The sequence below is a fragment of the Balaenoptera borealis genome, assembly GCF_965194805.1.
Source record: "Balaenoptera borealis genome assembly, chromosome: 17".
NCBI classification, from domain to species: Eukaryota; Metazoa; Chordata; class Mammalia; order Artiodactyla; family Balaenopteridae; genus Balaenoptera; species Balaenoptera borealis.
Window position 1 is genome coordinate 78,606,188 of NC_138876.1, and position 13,292 is coordinate 78,619,479.

The window sequence follows — 13,292 nt, forward strand, 5'->3', positions numbered from 1 at the left end:
ATCTTATCTCCCCTAATTGGCTCTGCCACGCATAGAAGTATTGAAGATTAATGCGACATAATCTATCCCCAATAAAATAACAATTGATCAGATCGTGCATGCCTTGCCCAAGTCCTCTCTTCTAGCAACATCTTACTACAATTTTGTGGAGCAGCTGGCTACCCGCAGTTATTATAAATTGCTCTATCGATGTGATTTTTAATTTGGAGCGCTGGATCCAGGTAGATGAATAGCCTATTTCCTTCAACCATTATCAAAACAGTCACTTGTTTTCATTATTTGAACACTCCACCAAGGAAGCCAAATCATAGCTTCAAAAATAAGAGGCCAAGAACATGACAATCTAGACACTGAGAAAAAAACCATTCTGCCTCAGAAATTCAAGTTTAACACAGCACAACAAAAAAGGGTCATTAATATAAATTGAATTCCTACACAGTATATATGTATATACATATTAGTTTTTCGTTTAATCCAGGCAACAAACTAGTGTGGTTGGCTTTATTTTCCCCATTGTACAGAGACAAGAAAAATGACGTTTAGAGATTGACTTTCCCAAGTTTACACGCTCAACTGACAGCAAAACAGAAATTAAACTTAGTATTTTCTGATCCTAAACTCTTAAGAGCAAAATAATTGTTTTCCTGCATGAGATCATGCGTCTTGTTAGTTTCTAGGCTATCTGCTGAGATATCTCTTGACGTTGCTCTTCCACTAAATGTATAATCAGATAACAGCTCCAGAGTAGAAAAAAGGCATATATTTTGACGTTACTCTTCTCCTCTGATTCTATTTCGTGCCACACAAGATCACTTTCTCTAGACTGATTTTCACAAGATTCATCAAAATAATATTTTTGTCTAAGCTGTAACGTCTACGTACAACAAAATAGATACCAAGAGAGTAATGATAGAGTTAGAAGTGAGTATATGCGGGGTTTAGCTCTTCCTCTATATAATTTTATGGCAACAGTTTGACTTTGGGGGTCCATCCCATGAGCATGTGAGCTATGGAAGATGTAGCTACAAGAGGAACACGGTTTTCAAAAACGACTTTACTGTGATTTATCAAAAAATCTAGAAACAATAAATGCTGGAGAGGGTGTGGAGGAAAGGGAACACTCTTGCACTGTTGGTGGGAATGTAAATTGATACAGCCACTATGGAGGTTCCTTAAAAAACTACAAATAGAACTACCATACGATCCAGCAATCCCACTACTGGGCATATACCCTGAGAAAACCATAGTTCAAAAAGAATCATGTACCAAAATGTTCATTGCAGCTCTATTTACAATAGCCAGGACATGGAAGCAACCTAAGTGTCCATCATCGGATGAATGGATAAAGAAGATGTGGCACATATATACAATGGAATATTACTCAGCCATAAAAAGAAATGAAATGGAGGTATTTGTAATGAGGTGGATGGAGTTAGAGTCTGTCATACAGAGTGAAGTAAGTCAGAAAGAGAAAAACAAATACAGTATGCTAACACATATATACGGAATCTAAGGAAAAAAAAAAAAAAAAGGCCATGAAGAACCTAGTGGCAAGACGGGAATAAAGACACAGACCTACTAGAGAATGGACTTGAGGATATGGGGAGGGGGAGGGGTGAGATGTAACAGGGTGAGAGAGTGTCATGGACATATATACACTACCAGATGTAAAATAGATAGCTAGTGGGAAGCAGCCTCATAGCACAGGGAGATCAACTCGGTGCTTTGTGACCACCTAGAGGGGTGGGATGGGGAGGGTGGGAGGGAGGGAGACGCAAGAGGGAAGAGATATGGGAACATATGTATATGTATAACTGATTCACTTTGTTATAAAGCAGAAACTAACACATCATTGTAAAGCAATTATACTTCAATAAAGATGTTTAAAAAAAAAAAAAAGACTTTACTGAGTATCTACCATGTGTAAAGCTTGTGCTGTGGGTCGTATGCAGAGGAGTTTCCCTCCAGAAGCTGGTGACCTGGAGCCACTGCACTTACAACAGTGATTTATTGTTACTGAAAACCCATTCTGAATTTCTCTTCTAGCATTGCCTCGATTTCGGAAATTGTTTTCTTGGTGGATGTTTCCACTCATTCAGTTAATACTTTTGATCGCCTTCTCTTCAGGTCCTGCAGGTGGGGTCTTGAATTTGATTTTGGAAACCACCAAAAACAAATCAAAGTCAAGCTACTAACTAAGGTTTAGGTCCAATGAGGCAATACAGTTTTTTAACATGCCTGGTTCTCTGGGGTGGCTATTAAATTCCTCCAAAGCAATTCCAGAAGCCACTTCAAAAGTCAAGCTGCTCAAGAGTCTGGTTGCATCCCCAGCTATCTCTTCCTCGAATCTAATGAGTCATAATGTGACTTGCTTTATTCACGGTCTAATTACCTATACTTAATACTAAAATGTATGTTTCCCTGTCTGAGAGTGGAGGGCCAGGTTTAGGAGCTCTCTTTCAAGTCCTTCTAAGTTTACAGGATGCAAACAGTGTGTTCCACAGGCTTCCTTTATTTTCCCTTCCCGGCTGGTTTGTTATTGTTTCCTCACTCTCTTTCTCTCTCTGACACATTAACACATTTTCTATTATTTACACTCAGTTTCAGGCAACTTTGTACCAGGTTCCTTTTTCTTCCATGGGGTTTATTTTGCTCCCTGGCTGTTTGAGGGTGAGGATGTGCCAGGATTCATCCTCCTTAGAATGGGGATTTATTATAGCACAAATCATCTTCCCACCAAGTCCGCTTACACCCTCTCTGCCACGGTGCTCTTTCTGTGCCAGTCTGAAGAAGATGCCTCAACAGTGGTCCTTCACGGTAACATGCCCAGCTCACAGAATCCTATCTTGCAAAGCCCACACTTTACAGTGTAACTGAAAATGGGCAAGTTTGCCCTGCCTCTGGTGTGACTCCAAACATCTGAAATGTGAGAACATGGTGCTTTTATGCTGAAACATTACACAATCCCCAGAGTGCAGAACTGCCTTCTTCCCACTGCTGCTATTTTACAGAGAGAGGGGCAGAAAAACCAGTTTCCATAACAAAGAATGTGTGTTTGGGCGGCGGGAGGTGGAGGGGAGGAGAGGAACCTGAAAGACATCCCGGAAATGATGGAAAAGGACCCTGAAAGGACTTGTTAAAATCCCTCCTACAGGCTCCCAGAATACATAAGAACTGAGTAAAACACCACTCATCATCGGGGCTTTAAAAGCCACATTTCTTGGTCTCTAGAATGAATCTCTTTTGTCTAATGTTTGGGACCTTAGGATCAGAAGCAGGTGAGGTCTCGATCATAACCTGGGAATCAGAATTCTGTGGATTAAATGCTTTGAGAAGGTTCCCTTCTCTTTTTTGAGTCTGATTTCTAAAGAAGCTTTTTCCCAGAAGATAAGGTAAAATCTATCAGTGCTTGATAAGTATTTAAAGGATCGTGAAAAATGAATCCCTTGCAACTCACTACCACTGTTCAAATATAAAGAAATGAACACAGAAATGTATGTCTTGTAGTCCCAGGGTAGATGGGGGAGGGTGGTAGGAAGAGATCCTCGCAGTTTGGGGCACGCAAACCAGACCCACCTCTCCCCACCTCATCCCTCCAGTCTGTCAACACACATTCACTCAGTACCATCTACATCCCAAACATCTAGGCGGGTGCTGGAGCACTCAGTATCCCCACCCTACTCCTAGGGGACAGCCTTCTCTTTCCTTTTCTCTCTCCACTGACATTTAAAACGCCTCAGAGGGCTTCCCTGGTGGCGCAGTGGTTAAGAATCCGCCTGCCAGTGCAGGGGACAAGGGTTCGAGCCCTGGTCTGGGAAGATCCCACATGCCGCAGAACAACAAAGCCCGTGCACCACAACTACTGAGCCTGCGCTCTAGAGCCCGCGAGCCACAACTACTGAGCCCACGTGCCACAACTACTGAAGCCCGTGTGCCTAGAGCCCATGCTCTGAAACAAGAGAAACCAGCGCAATGAGAAGCCCGCGCACTGCAACGAAGACCCAATGCAGCCAAAAATAGATAAATAATTAATTTAAAAGCCTCAGAGAATGATGCAGGTTCACCAAGAGATACTAACTCAGAGGAGACAGTGATTGTTCCAACAGAAACAAAAACCAGGCCTGAGGGCGGGGGCAGGGGAGCTCTCCCTAGAGAGGTGTGATGGGACCTGCTTCTGCCTCGTTCTGTCTGGACCGGTCACTTGGACGTCACTTGTATGCTCGGATCCTCGTTTTTCCCGTCTATAGAATAAAGGTTGGAATAACTTATCCCCAAGTCCCCTTTCAGTCTTCAGCTTCTAGTTTTCCAAGATTCTAAGCGGTCTTTCGGCGTCCAGCACTGTGTACCCAGGGAAGCAGCACGTGGTGCGGTCACTCACACGGGGGTCTCAGCCTTTGGCCCCGGTTACGTGTTTAAAGTTCGTACCTGGCTGATCCCCAGGATGCCAGTGCTCAGGTATAGCAAGTTTTCTCCCCTTTTAGGCCCGGTTGTTCGTGCACGGCTTTCGCACTGAGTACTGCAGTGTAGTCGCTGCCTTTCCAGACCCCGGGCAGCAGGGGGAAACCGCGTTCCTGCTGGGGGACGGGTAGGTAGCTGGAGACAGCATCACCAGCTCTCCACCCTCGTCCATGTGAAAAGCCTAAAACGTCGAAGGGGAAACGTCCTGCTTTTCCGGCAAGATGTCAATGCTGGCTCCTCCGAGCTGTGTGGAGCGTTCTGCCGCCGCAGCCCCGCGCTCCGCTTCCCGGCCCGGTGCAGGGCTGCCTTGCCCGGGAGGCAGGCAGGGGCGCGGGAGCTGCTCCGCGGCCTCTCGGGTGCGTGTCCGCGGCTGGCGCCCCAAGACCCCTCCCCGGAGCCCAGACCTACGCAGGAGAGCGCTGCCCTCTAGTGACCAGAGTGGGAGACGCAGCGCGGCCCGAGCTCGGAAGAGCCCTGCGGCGGCTGGTCCTCGCGAAGGTCCAAGTGCGGGCGCATCCTTGACAGAAGGTGCTTTGACTGGGAAAGCACTGGGCTTCTTTCTCTGTGTACGAGCTGTGGGACTCTGTGATTTCCCTCTAGGACCAGGACTGATAGATACATAGATGGATGGATCGATCAATAAACAATAAACGTAGGATAAGTAAATGATAGACAAACCTAAAGGCAGATGGATGGCAGGGTTAGAAACACGTTTTTAAGGCTTGCTATGCGCCAGGCACAAGGCCAAGTGCTTTGGCCCATTATTTCATTTGCGTCTCTCCGGAACCCTATGCATAGCCTCCGGCCCTATTGTCCCTCATTACCTCTGCCCCTATTTTCCAAATGGGGAAACTGAGGCCTCAGACAAGGTAAATGGCTTGCTTCTTGGCAATCTTCCGCAGAGCGAGGATGGCGAGCGGGTCTCAATCGACGGCCCCAGCCTCCGCGGTCGGCGCTCTGCCCGGCCGCGCCCCAAGCCCCAGACGCCCTGGGTACCGCGTCCCTCCCACCTCGCTCCTTCGCCACCAGCCCTGATGCGGGCATCGCCCCGGCCCCGCACCCCGTCTCACTCGTGGAAATCCCCCAGGACACCCTGGTGGGTGGGAACATCGTTCCCGAAGCGTGGGCTTTACCGCGTGCGCGCTTGGCAAGGGATCTCACTAACGAGAAAGGGGAAAGCTCTGTCCAGAGATCTTAAGATCCCCGGAAAGTTTCAATCAGCCATTCCTTTCACCGTTAACTGAGCGCTTACTACGCGCCTGACGCTGTCAGCAAGGGAGTCTAGGGCGGGGACAGACCGGTGGACAAGTGACCACATTCCGGACGGCTGTGCCCGGCGCCCACCCGGGCCGCGGGGCCGCTCCAGGAGGAGGCGGGGGAAGGGTACCCCAGCACACACTCGGAGGGTCTCCAGCACATTCCGTCTGCCCCGCTAACTCCCCCTCCAGCCTGGGCCCTCGACCGGAGCCCGCACCCCGGCGAGGGCGATGGCAGTGACTTTGCGCGGGGGCCCTTGATCTCATCCCACTCTCTCCCCAACTTTCCTAACTGCCTCGGTGTGTCACCCGGCCGAGGGGTGGGCCGCCACGCGCATCCCCCCGCCGCGGTCCGGACCCCCCTTCCGGCGGGGGCGGCACGCGGCCGGCGTAGGGCCTGCGTCAGCGGCAGCCCGCCGGCGATTGGGGCGCGCCCGCCTCCTGCGCTCCGGGGCGAATTATAAAGTGGCTCCGGCCGCCGCAGCCCGGAAGGCGAGGGAGGCTGGCGAGGCGGGCCCCCAACCCTGCGCTGCGGCCGCGGCGACGCCGAGGACCGTGACGGTGAGCCCCGCGCCGCCCGCCCGCCTGCCTTGCTCTCCTCTCCCTCCTGGAGTCGCCCGCCCCGGCTTTCTCCGACCACCCTGTGCGCCCGGAACAGCGGCAACGTGAGTGAACTTGGCCCAAGCTCGCCTTGCTGCGTGGGTTTGGGGCCGTCGGCCGGCTGCGTTTTATTCCGCGTTGCGTTGCATGGGGTTCCCCAACTTTCTTCCGCTCCTTGTATGTGACCCGGGTCAATATCGCGCCTCCCCGGGCTGGCGCGCTCTCGCATTGGGTCTCCGTAGTCCCCTCCAGAATCCTGCCCGGGGCAGCGGCCGCCAGGAAAGGGAGCGAGTGCCAGGGGCCGCCCCGGGGTCCGGGTGACAGTGACAACTCGGGAACCGCGAGGCGATCGGAGCGGTCCCCCAGGCGGGCGAGGGGACCGGGAAAGAGTGTCCCGGCGGGCTCTGGTTCTACGAACGCCCCGTTGCAGCTGCCCCGCGAGAAGTCCCTGCCGGGGACCCGCTCTGCGCCCCGGGCGGGCTCGGAGTTCGTGTGCCCTCTCCCCGCAGACCATGGCGCGGTTCCTGAGACTCTGCACTTGGCTGCTGGCCCTCGGCCCCGGGCTCCTGGCGACCGTGCGGGCGGAATGCAGCCAGGACTGCGCGACGTGCATCTACCGCCTGGCGCGCCCGACCGATCTCAACCCGCTGGTGAGTGTTGCGCGCGGCGCGGGAGCTGGTAACCGCGACCCTGCGCGGACAGCCCGGGTCCGCCGCGCGGCGCGTCTCGGGGTCACAGTCGGCGCGGACCCCTGGTGACCCAGGCGTCCCGACTGTTCCCCGAACGCTGACCAAATAGCTCCCGGGACCCGCGGCTATCTAGGGACCGGAAAGCGCGGCGGTGTCTCCGCGCAAACCAAGTTTGTTTTCACCCCGAGGAGGCGGGAGCCCCGAGCTGTACTGTCTTCAGCACCTCGGAGAGCACTGGGCCGTCGCCTCACCTGCGGCCAGGAAGATGCTCAGTTACCCCGCCTCCTCACGTAGCCCACCCGGGGCCCCTTCCGCACGCAGCCATCTTCCCTTCCTTCCCGCAAGCAATATTGACTTTTTTATTAGTGATATTCCGCTGCCTTTATTCGAATGTCATTTCTCTAGCCCTTTCAAGCTCAGGTCTCTCAGACCCTGACCCTCACTTGTGGGTACGAGAGAGCAATGGGATGGGGAAGGGATAAAGGGAGGGGAGGAAGGGAGAGCACAGTAGACTGGAGAGAAAGAGGTCAGCCGCCGTTTTACAGACAGCAAGTGATGCTGGAATTCCACTTCTGTCCTGTCTAGAACGTACTTGTGTAACACCTACTAAGACAGCAGTTTACTTTGGCTATGAAGAGGGCACAAGAGAGGTGGCGGAGTCCAAAGAGGTGGCCACAATGCAAAGATAAATTACGCAGGGGCTTGGCGGGGGGGGGGGGACGGAATCTAAGGTCAGAAGAACTGTCTTTCTAATCATGGTCTGTGTGCTCTTGAATCACTCCTGTTGCTCTACTGAGTCAGAATCTCTGAAGCTGGGACTCAGGAAGCTTCATTTTAACTAGTTCTCCCAATAATTCCTTTGCACTGTCTCCTCAATTTGTTGAACTCCTGTGATAACTTAAGTTGGGCAGAGAAAAATGTATTAATCCAAAGAGTTCAGCTCCTCACTAGAGCTTTTGAAGCAACTTTATTATGTAGATGCATAAAACAGGGACAAAAATTAAGGAAAGGATTCCACAAAACCCCAGGTGTATATTTCAGGTTAAATGTTTCTTCGTTCCATTTGGATTACCTGATCCACTTCATTTGACAAGTAGTAGGGCTTTATATTTAAACTCTGAGAAAAATGCTGCATCTTAAGTAGGGGTAACAATCCCCTTCGTCCATCTTTTTTCTTTCTGATTTGTTTTTTGTTTAACTGGTGAATTTTCTATTGGAGCTTACATTTAGGATTGTTATCTTCTCTGTGAAAAGAGGCTTGTTGATGACTATATTGTTAGAATTACAGCAGCTCTGGAATTTTCGCTTGGATGAAAAAGACACATGAGAAATTAGGTTGCTTAGCCAGAACTATGTAGTAAAATCAATGTAACACATATTTATTGAGTTATTGAGTTTCTACCATGTGAAAGACACTTGTGCTTCATTCTGTGGTGGATACAAAGATAAGCAGGCATGCCATGATTGATGTCCAAATTGAATTTACCCTCTAACACTGAGGGTAAATAATACAAAAATGCATAGATGGCTACAGGAGCATATAAATATAAATTAACACCACTTCCATTCTGTGACTGTGCTATTCCGATTATTTGCCATTATTTGTTTTTGAAGGAATCCCTTTTAAAAAGCCTTTTGGTAACAGTATACAAATATTCAACATTAATTTTTGGCCAATAGATTATTTAAATTTCATTTTAGGATGGAAATATTCTTGACACCTGAACATCTTAAATTTTTAATGATGTTTTGATTTCTTAATCAGATGTCAAGAATAAAACAGAACCATTTTAATTAGATCTTTAGATTTTTATATATGCATATATTTAATTTTCTTAGACACAAAGCTTAAATAATCATTAAGAGCTGCTTAAATATACACCCTAAAGAATTTTGTTGCACTAATAAAATGCTTCCTTTCATTGTGAAAATAATATGTGTGTATTTCATATTAAGTAATATACCAATATATTTTAAAATCTCCAGAAAATGCCTGGTTTTTATGTCTAAATCATGGGTTGGTAACTGGGTTCTGTAAGTAGACTTCGGGGGGCCATAAAACCCCCTGAATTGCTAAGAAATAACATATATAGGTTAAAATTGGGTGGGAAAATATCTTTACAATATTGCAGTGGCACAGCGTATACAATCTGTTAAAATGCAAAGAAAAATTCTAATTTGATTCCATTAATTCTCCACAATCTCCCCTTTTGAATTTCCTTCGATTTGCCTGTTCAGTACGGCAAAAAGTTGTAATAAGGAAAATGAGATCATTATGTGGGAGTTTCCACATCAAAGCAAGCATAGAGTGGTCTTAAAAAAAACAAAATGTGTTTGGTGAATGAAATCAGAAAAGCCTCTTTTTATCACTAAATCGAATTCTTTTCCCAGGCTTGCACACTGGAATGTGAGGGGAAACTGCCTTCTCTCAAGACCTGGGAAACCTGCAAGGAGCTTCTGCAGCTGTCCAAGCTGGAGCTCCCTCCAGACGGCAGCAGTGCCCTCGGCAAACAGGAGGAGCACCGCTTGCTCGCCAAGAAGTACGGGGGCTTCATGAAGAGGTACGGGGGCTTCATGAAGAAGATGGATGAGCTGTATCCCCTGGAGCCGGAGGGAGAGGCAAATGGAGGGGAGATCCTTGGCAAGAGATACGGGGGCTTCATGAAGAAGGATGCGGAGGAAGACGACGCCATAGGCAATCCCTCCGACCTGCTGAAGGAGCTGGTGGGAGCGGGGGACCAGCGAGAAGGGGCTCCGCACCAGGAGGACAGGGATGACGCAGACGTGAGCAAGAGATACGGGGGCTTCATGCGAGGCTTAAAGAGAAGCCCCCAACTGGAAGACGAAGCCAAGGAGCTGCAGAAGCGGTACGGCGGCTTCATGAGAAGAGTGGGTCGCCCCGAGTGGTGGATGGGCTACCAGAAAAGGTACGGCGGCTTCCTCAAGCGCTTTGCAGATTCCCTGCCCTCCGACGAAGAAGGTGAAAGTTACTCAAAGGAAGTTCCCGAAATGGAGAAAAGATATGGAGGATTTATGAGATTTTAATCCCCTTTCCCATCAGTGAGCCCAGGTCCCAGCTAAGCCTTCCTCCACGCCCCAGTGAGAGACTGCTTCGCCGGTCGTGTTGTATTGTCCTGTGTTGCTTGCATTATATAGTTGACTTGATTGTCTGGATAACTTAACTGTACAACCTGAAAGCTGTCATTCCAGGTCCTGTGTTCTTTTGAGAATCCTTAAGCCTTCAAGTATTGGTCTCTTGCAGCTGTCTTGTTTACATGCTCAAATAGTTTTTGGTATTACCTTGTCCTTTATTTTTGACAAAAATGCCAGTAAATGCATACTTGTGTGTAGATATAATAAACCCATCACCCCAACTGCACAACATTCTTGCAAGTTTCTTCCCCTCCAGAGCTCTCATTCGCCCTTAGGTCTCCACCGCATATCCTAAACTCACAGACAGTGAAACCATCTGCTTTCAACAGAAGTATCACTGGCCTACTCCTCTTCCAACTGCTGAGGCTGCAAAAACATTTTTCATTTAATTCCTTGTATATGACATCTTAGATGAGCAAACACACAGTAGCAAAGCAAAATGTATTTCCACTCTCGTTTCTGGAATTCAGATACGTGAGGAAAAACCAAAGCCTCATAAAGATACAAACTGTACCCTCCTATATAAGGAAGGAACTCTGCATTTACATCCAAATGTGTATGTCTCTTTTCTTCAGCAAAATATTTTAGACGTTAATTTAAAAAAAAATTAAAGGTAATTTAGCCCCATTTTACAAATACAGAAAGTGGAGCCCAGATAGGTCAATTCATTGGCCCAAGATTGCCCAGCAGTTGAAGGATAGAAATGGAATGAAGACCCCAAACTTCTTGCTCCCAAGCAATGTCCTTTCCACTCCAGTTCCCTGTCTCTCATCCAGGCCACGACCAAGAATCGGAAGGACGTGGGTCTCTATCTCGCTCACTGTTATCCAGCCCTACACCACAACTGCGGTGGGTCCTCCAGTATCTGATGAATGGACAGATGCATGAATGGAGGGATCTGGCGACCAGATCACTGGGCAAGGTATTATTAATGTTTTGGAAGGCAAATTCTCCTCACACAAGGAGTTTATGGCTCCTTCACATTAATTAAACCATTTGGGACAATAGTCAGGTACAAAAAATGTAACATGTCTTTGTTTTTCTAATTGAAACCACCTGCAGCTAAATTCCCATCCACTGAGTCATTTTCCCAGGGCCCTCACTCATCCTTTCCTTTGCGTTCTTCCCCCCAAATCAGAGTTTAGCAACTGAGGGAGACAGAGGAAGAGCCTCTGCTCTGCAGCCCAGGTCTGTGCAAGACCATGTGCTGCATCCCAATGGGGCCGCCCACCGCCCCTCTGAGTCCAGCCCTGCTGGGTTCCCGGGACCTCCCCACGGCCATGTGTTGTCCCCCCGGTCAGTGCAAGGGCTCACAGGTCCCTGCCACTCACTGATCCCCACCAGCATCTAGCTCATCTCCGTGATCTTTGACAAACTAACTTCCAGGCCAGAGCCCTCCTCCTTTTGAACTAGAGATGCAGATAATGTAAGCGTTTGAAGCAGGTTGGAAAGGAGCTGATAAACAGCAGCAGGCCTGTGGAAATCCTTGTCTGGAGCAGTAAGAAATGATGGGGCTGAAACACATCAGAGATCTTAGGTCTGTATTCAACCTGAGCCAACTCCTTCCCTTGGAAACGCCAGCCCAGTACTTTTCCAAAGATATCTGAAACCTCAATTTTCATGATAAGACCTCAATTTCTTAATTTCGGCCTATTGATTCCATTTAAACCAGTGTGGCCCAAACAAAACCCATCTGCAGGTCAGATTTGAGAGACAAGGGGCTAGTCCTTCGAGGGAAAAAAAGTCACTTAATGCTCTCCCTTGGAGACACAAGAGGGAGGAGATATGGGGATATATGTATATGTATAGCTGATTCACTTTGTTATAAAACAGAAACTAACATACCATTGTAAAGCAATTATACTCCAATAAAGATGTTAAAAAAAAAAAATTCTCTCCCTTAAAACTAAGGATACCCAAATCTGAGAAAGAGAAATCCAGCCTGCACCCCAGAGACAGTAAGAGTAGAATGACTAGTTCCTTCCCTTTAAGACAATAATCCAATTATTATGTTACAGTAAAACAATACGTGTACATATATATCTCACCCAATATGTATGAGAAAATACAATCAAATGAATATACACTCTTTTTCAGATCAAGCATGGTTCTTCCCGAGGAGCCTTTTCATTTCTACTTGGGGTAGCTGTGCAGACCGAGCTCAGATGTTCAGAGTGGTTAACAGACAAATGTCTGGCCCTCTACTTCACCGTCTGGGGCCCCTTCTGAGGGCCCAGTGATGCCCTGGGAGGGACGCTGTCAACTGCTCTCGTATTTCCTCACCCCTCACACCTGCTGGTGAATTGAGGGCCTGGTGGATGCACCACAAATGTTTAGGGAGGGAAGGAACAGAGGAGAGGGACGGGGAAACAGAGGAAGGGAGGAGAGAAGAGAAAGACCATGGGAAAAGATGGTTCGTTCCCCTTAGGTGCACGTGGGGCTGTCAGCCCCTGCTCAGAACATCAAACGAAGCAAGGAACTCACCCAGGCTGACCTTAACAGTGAGGTCACATTTTGCGCACAGCAAGGGCGGCTGTGCACAAAACGTGACTCCTGTGGCTCGAGGGGTGCTGGGTAGGTCTCCCTGTGTCCCCAGATATCCCCCAGGCTGTCCAGCCTTCAGTCTGAAATACCGTCATCAGCTTTATCTCTTAAAGGCTTTTATTTTCAAGACTTTCCTATTTAAATGCTGAGGGGCATTTGCCTAAGAGGTCCCTGGGATGCTCTTTTAAATGCAGATAACTGTGCCCTGGCTGTGACGCTCAGCGTGTGTTGAGCACAGGTGCTCTGGGCCCCATAACCGTGGAAGGGTTAGGACTTGCCCAGGACGAGGACTTCAAGTTGATGTGTCCTATACTGTATAAAAAGAGTGTATATATGTGTGTGCGTGTAGTAGTAATTGTCAAGCGTTGTACCTTGCCAACCCTGGGGAAGACTCTAAACACTTCTGCCCTTTACATCTTGGTATCAGAGTCTACAGTCAAGTACTGGATGGAACAACGCTTTACTTGGAGAAGAGACAGGGCGTGGTCACCTTCAATAGTGGGCATTGGTCAGTCCCCCGTTATCAACACGTCTCTCCCTGCAGCCAGTGCGGGAAATTCACCTATGGGAACCCATCTCAAGCCACAGGAGA

At 48.5% G+C, this 13,292-nt stretch overlaps 1 protein-coding gene across 1 annotated transcript; it reads left to right on the forward strand.

The window, feature by feature from the left end:
- Window positions 1-6,186: 6,186 nt before the first annotated feature.
- PENK (proenkephalin) lies at window positions 6,187-10,385 on the forward strand. Its single transcript, XM_082364164.1, has 3 exons — window positions 6,187-6,379; window positions 6,824-6,964; window positions 9,395-10,385. Exons 2-3 carry the CDS (start codon window positions 6,827-6,829, stop codon window positions 10,046-10,048), a joined length of 792 nt encoding a protein of 263 aa, XP_082220290.1. The 5' UTR covers window positions 6,187-6,379; window positions 6,824-6,826; the 3' UTR covers window positions 10,049-10,385.
- The last annotated feature ends 2,907 nt before the right edge of the window (window positions 10,386-13,292 follow it).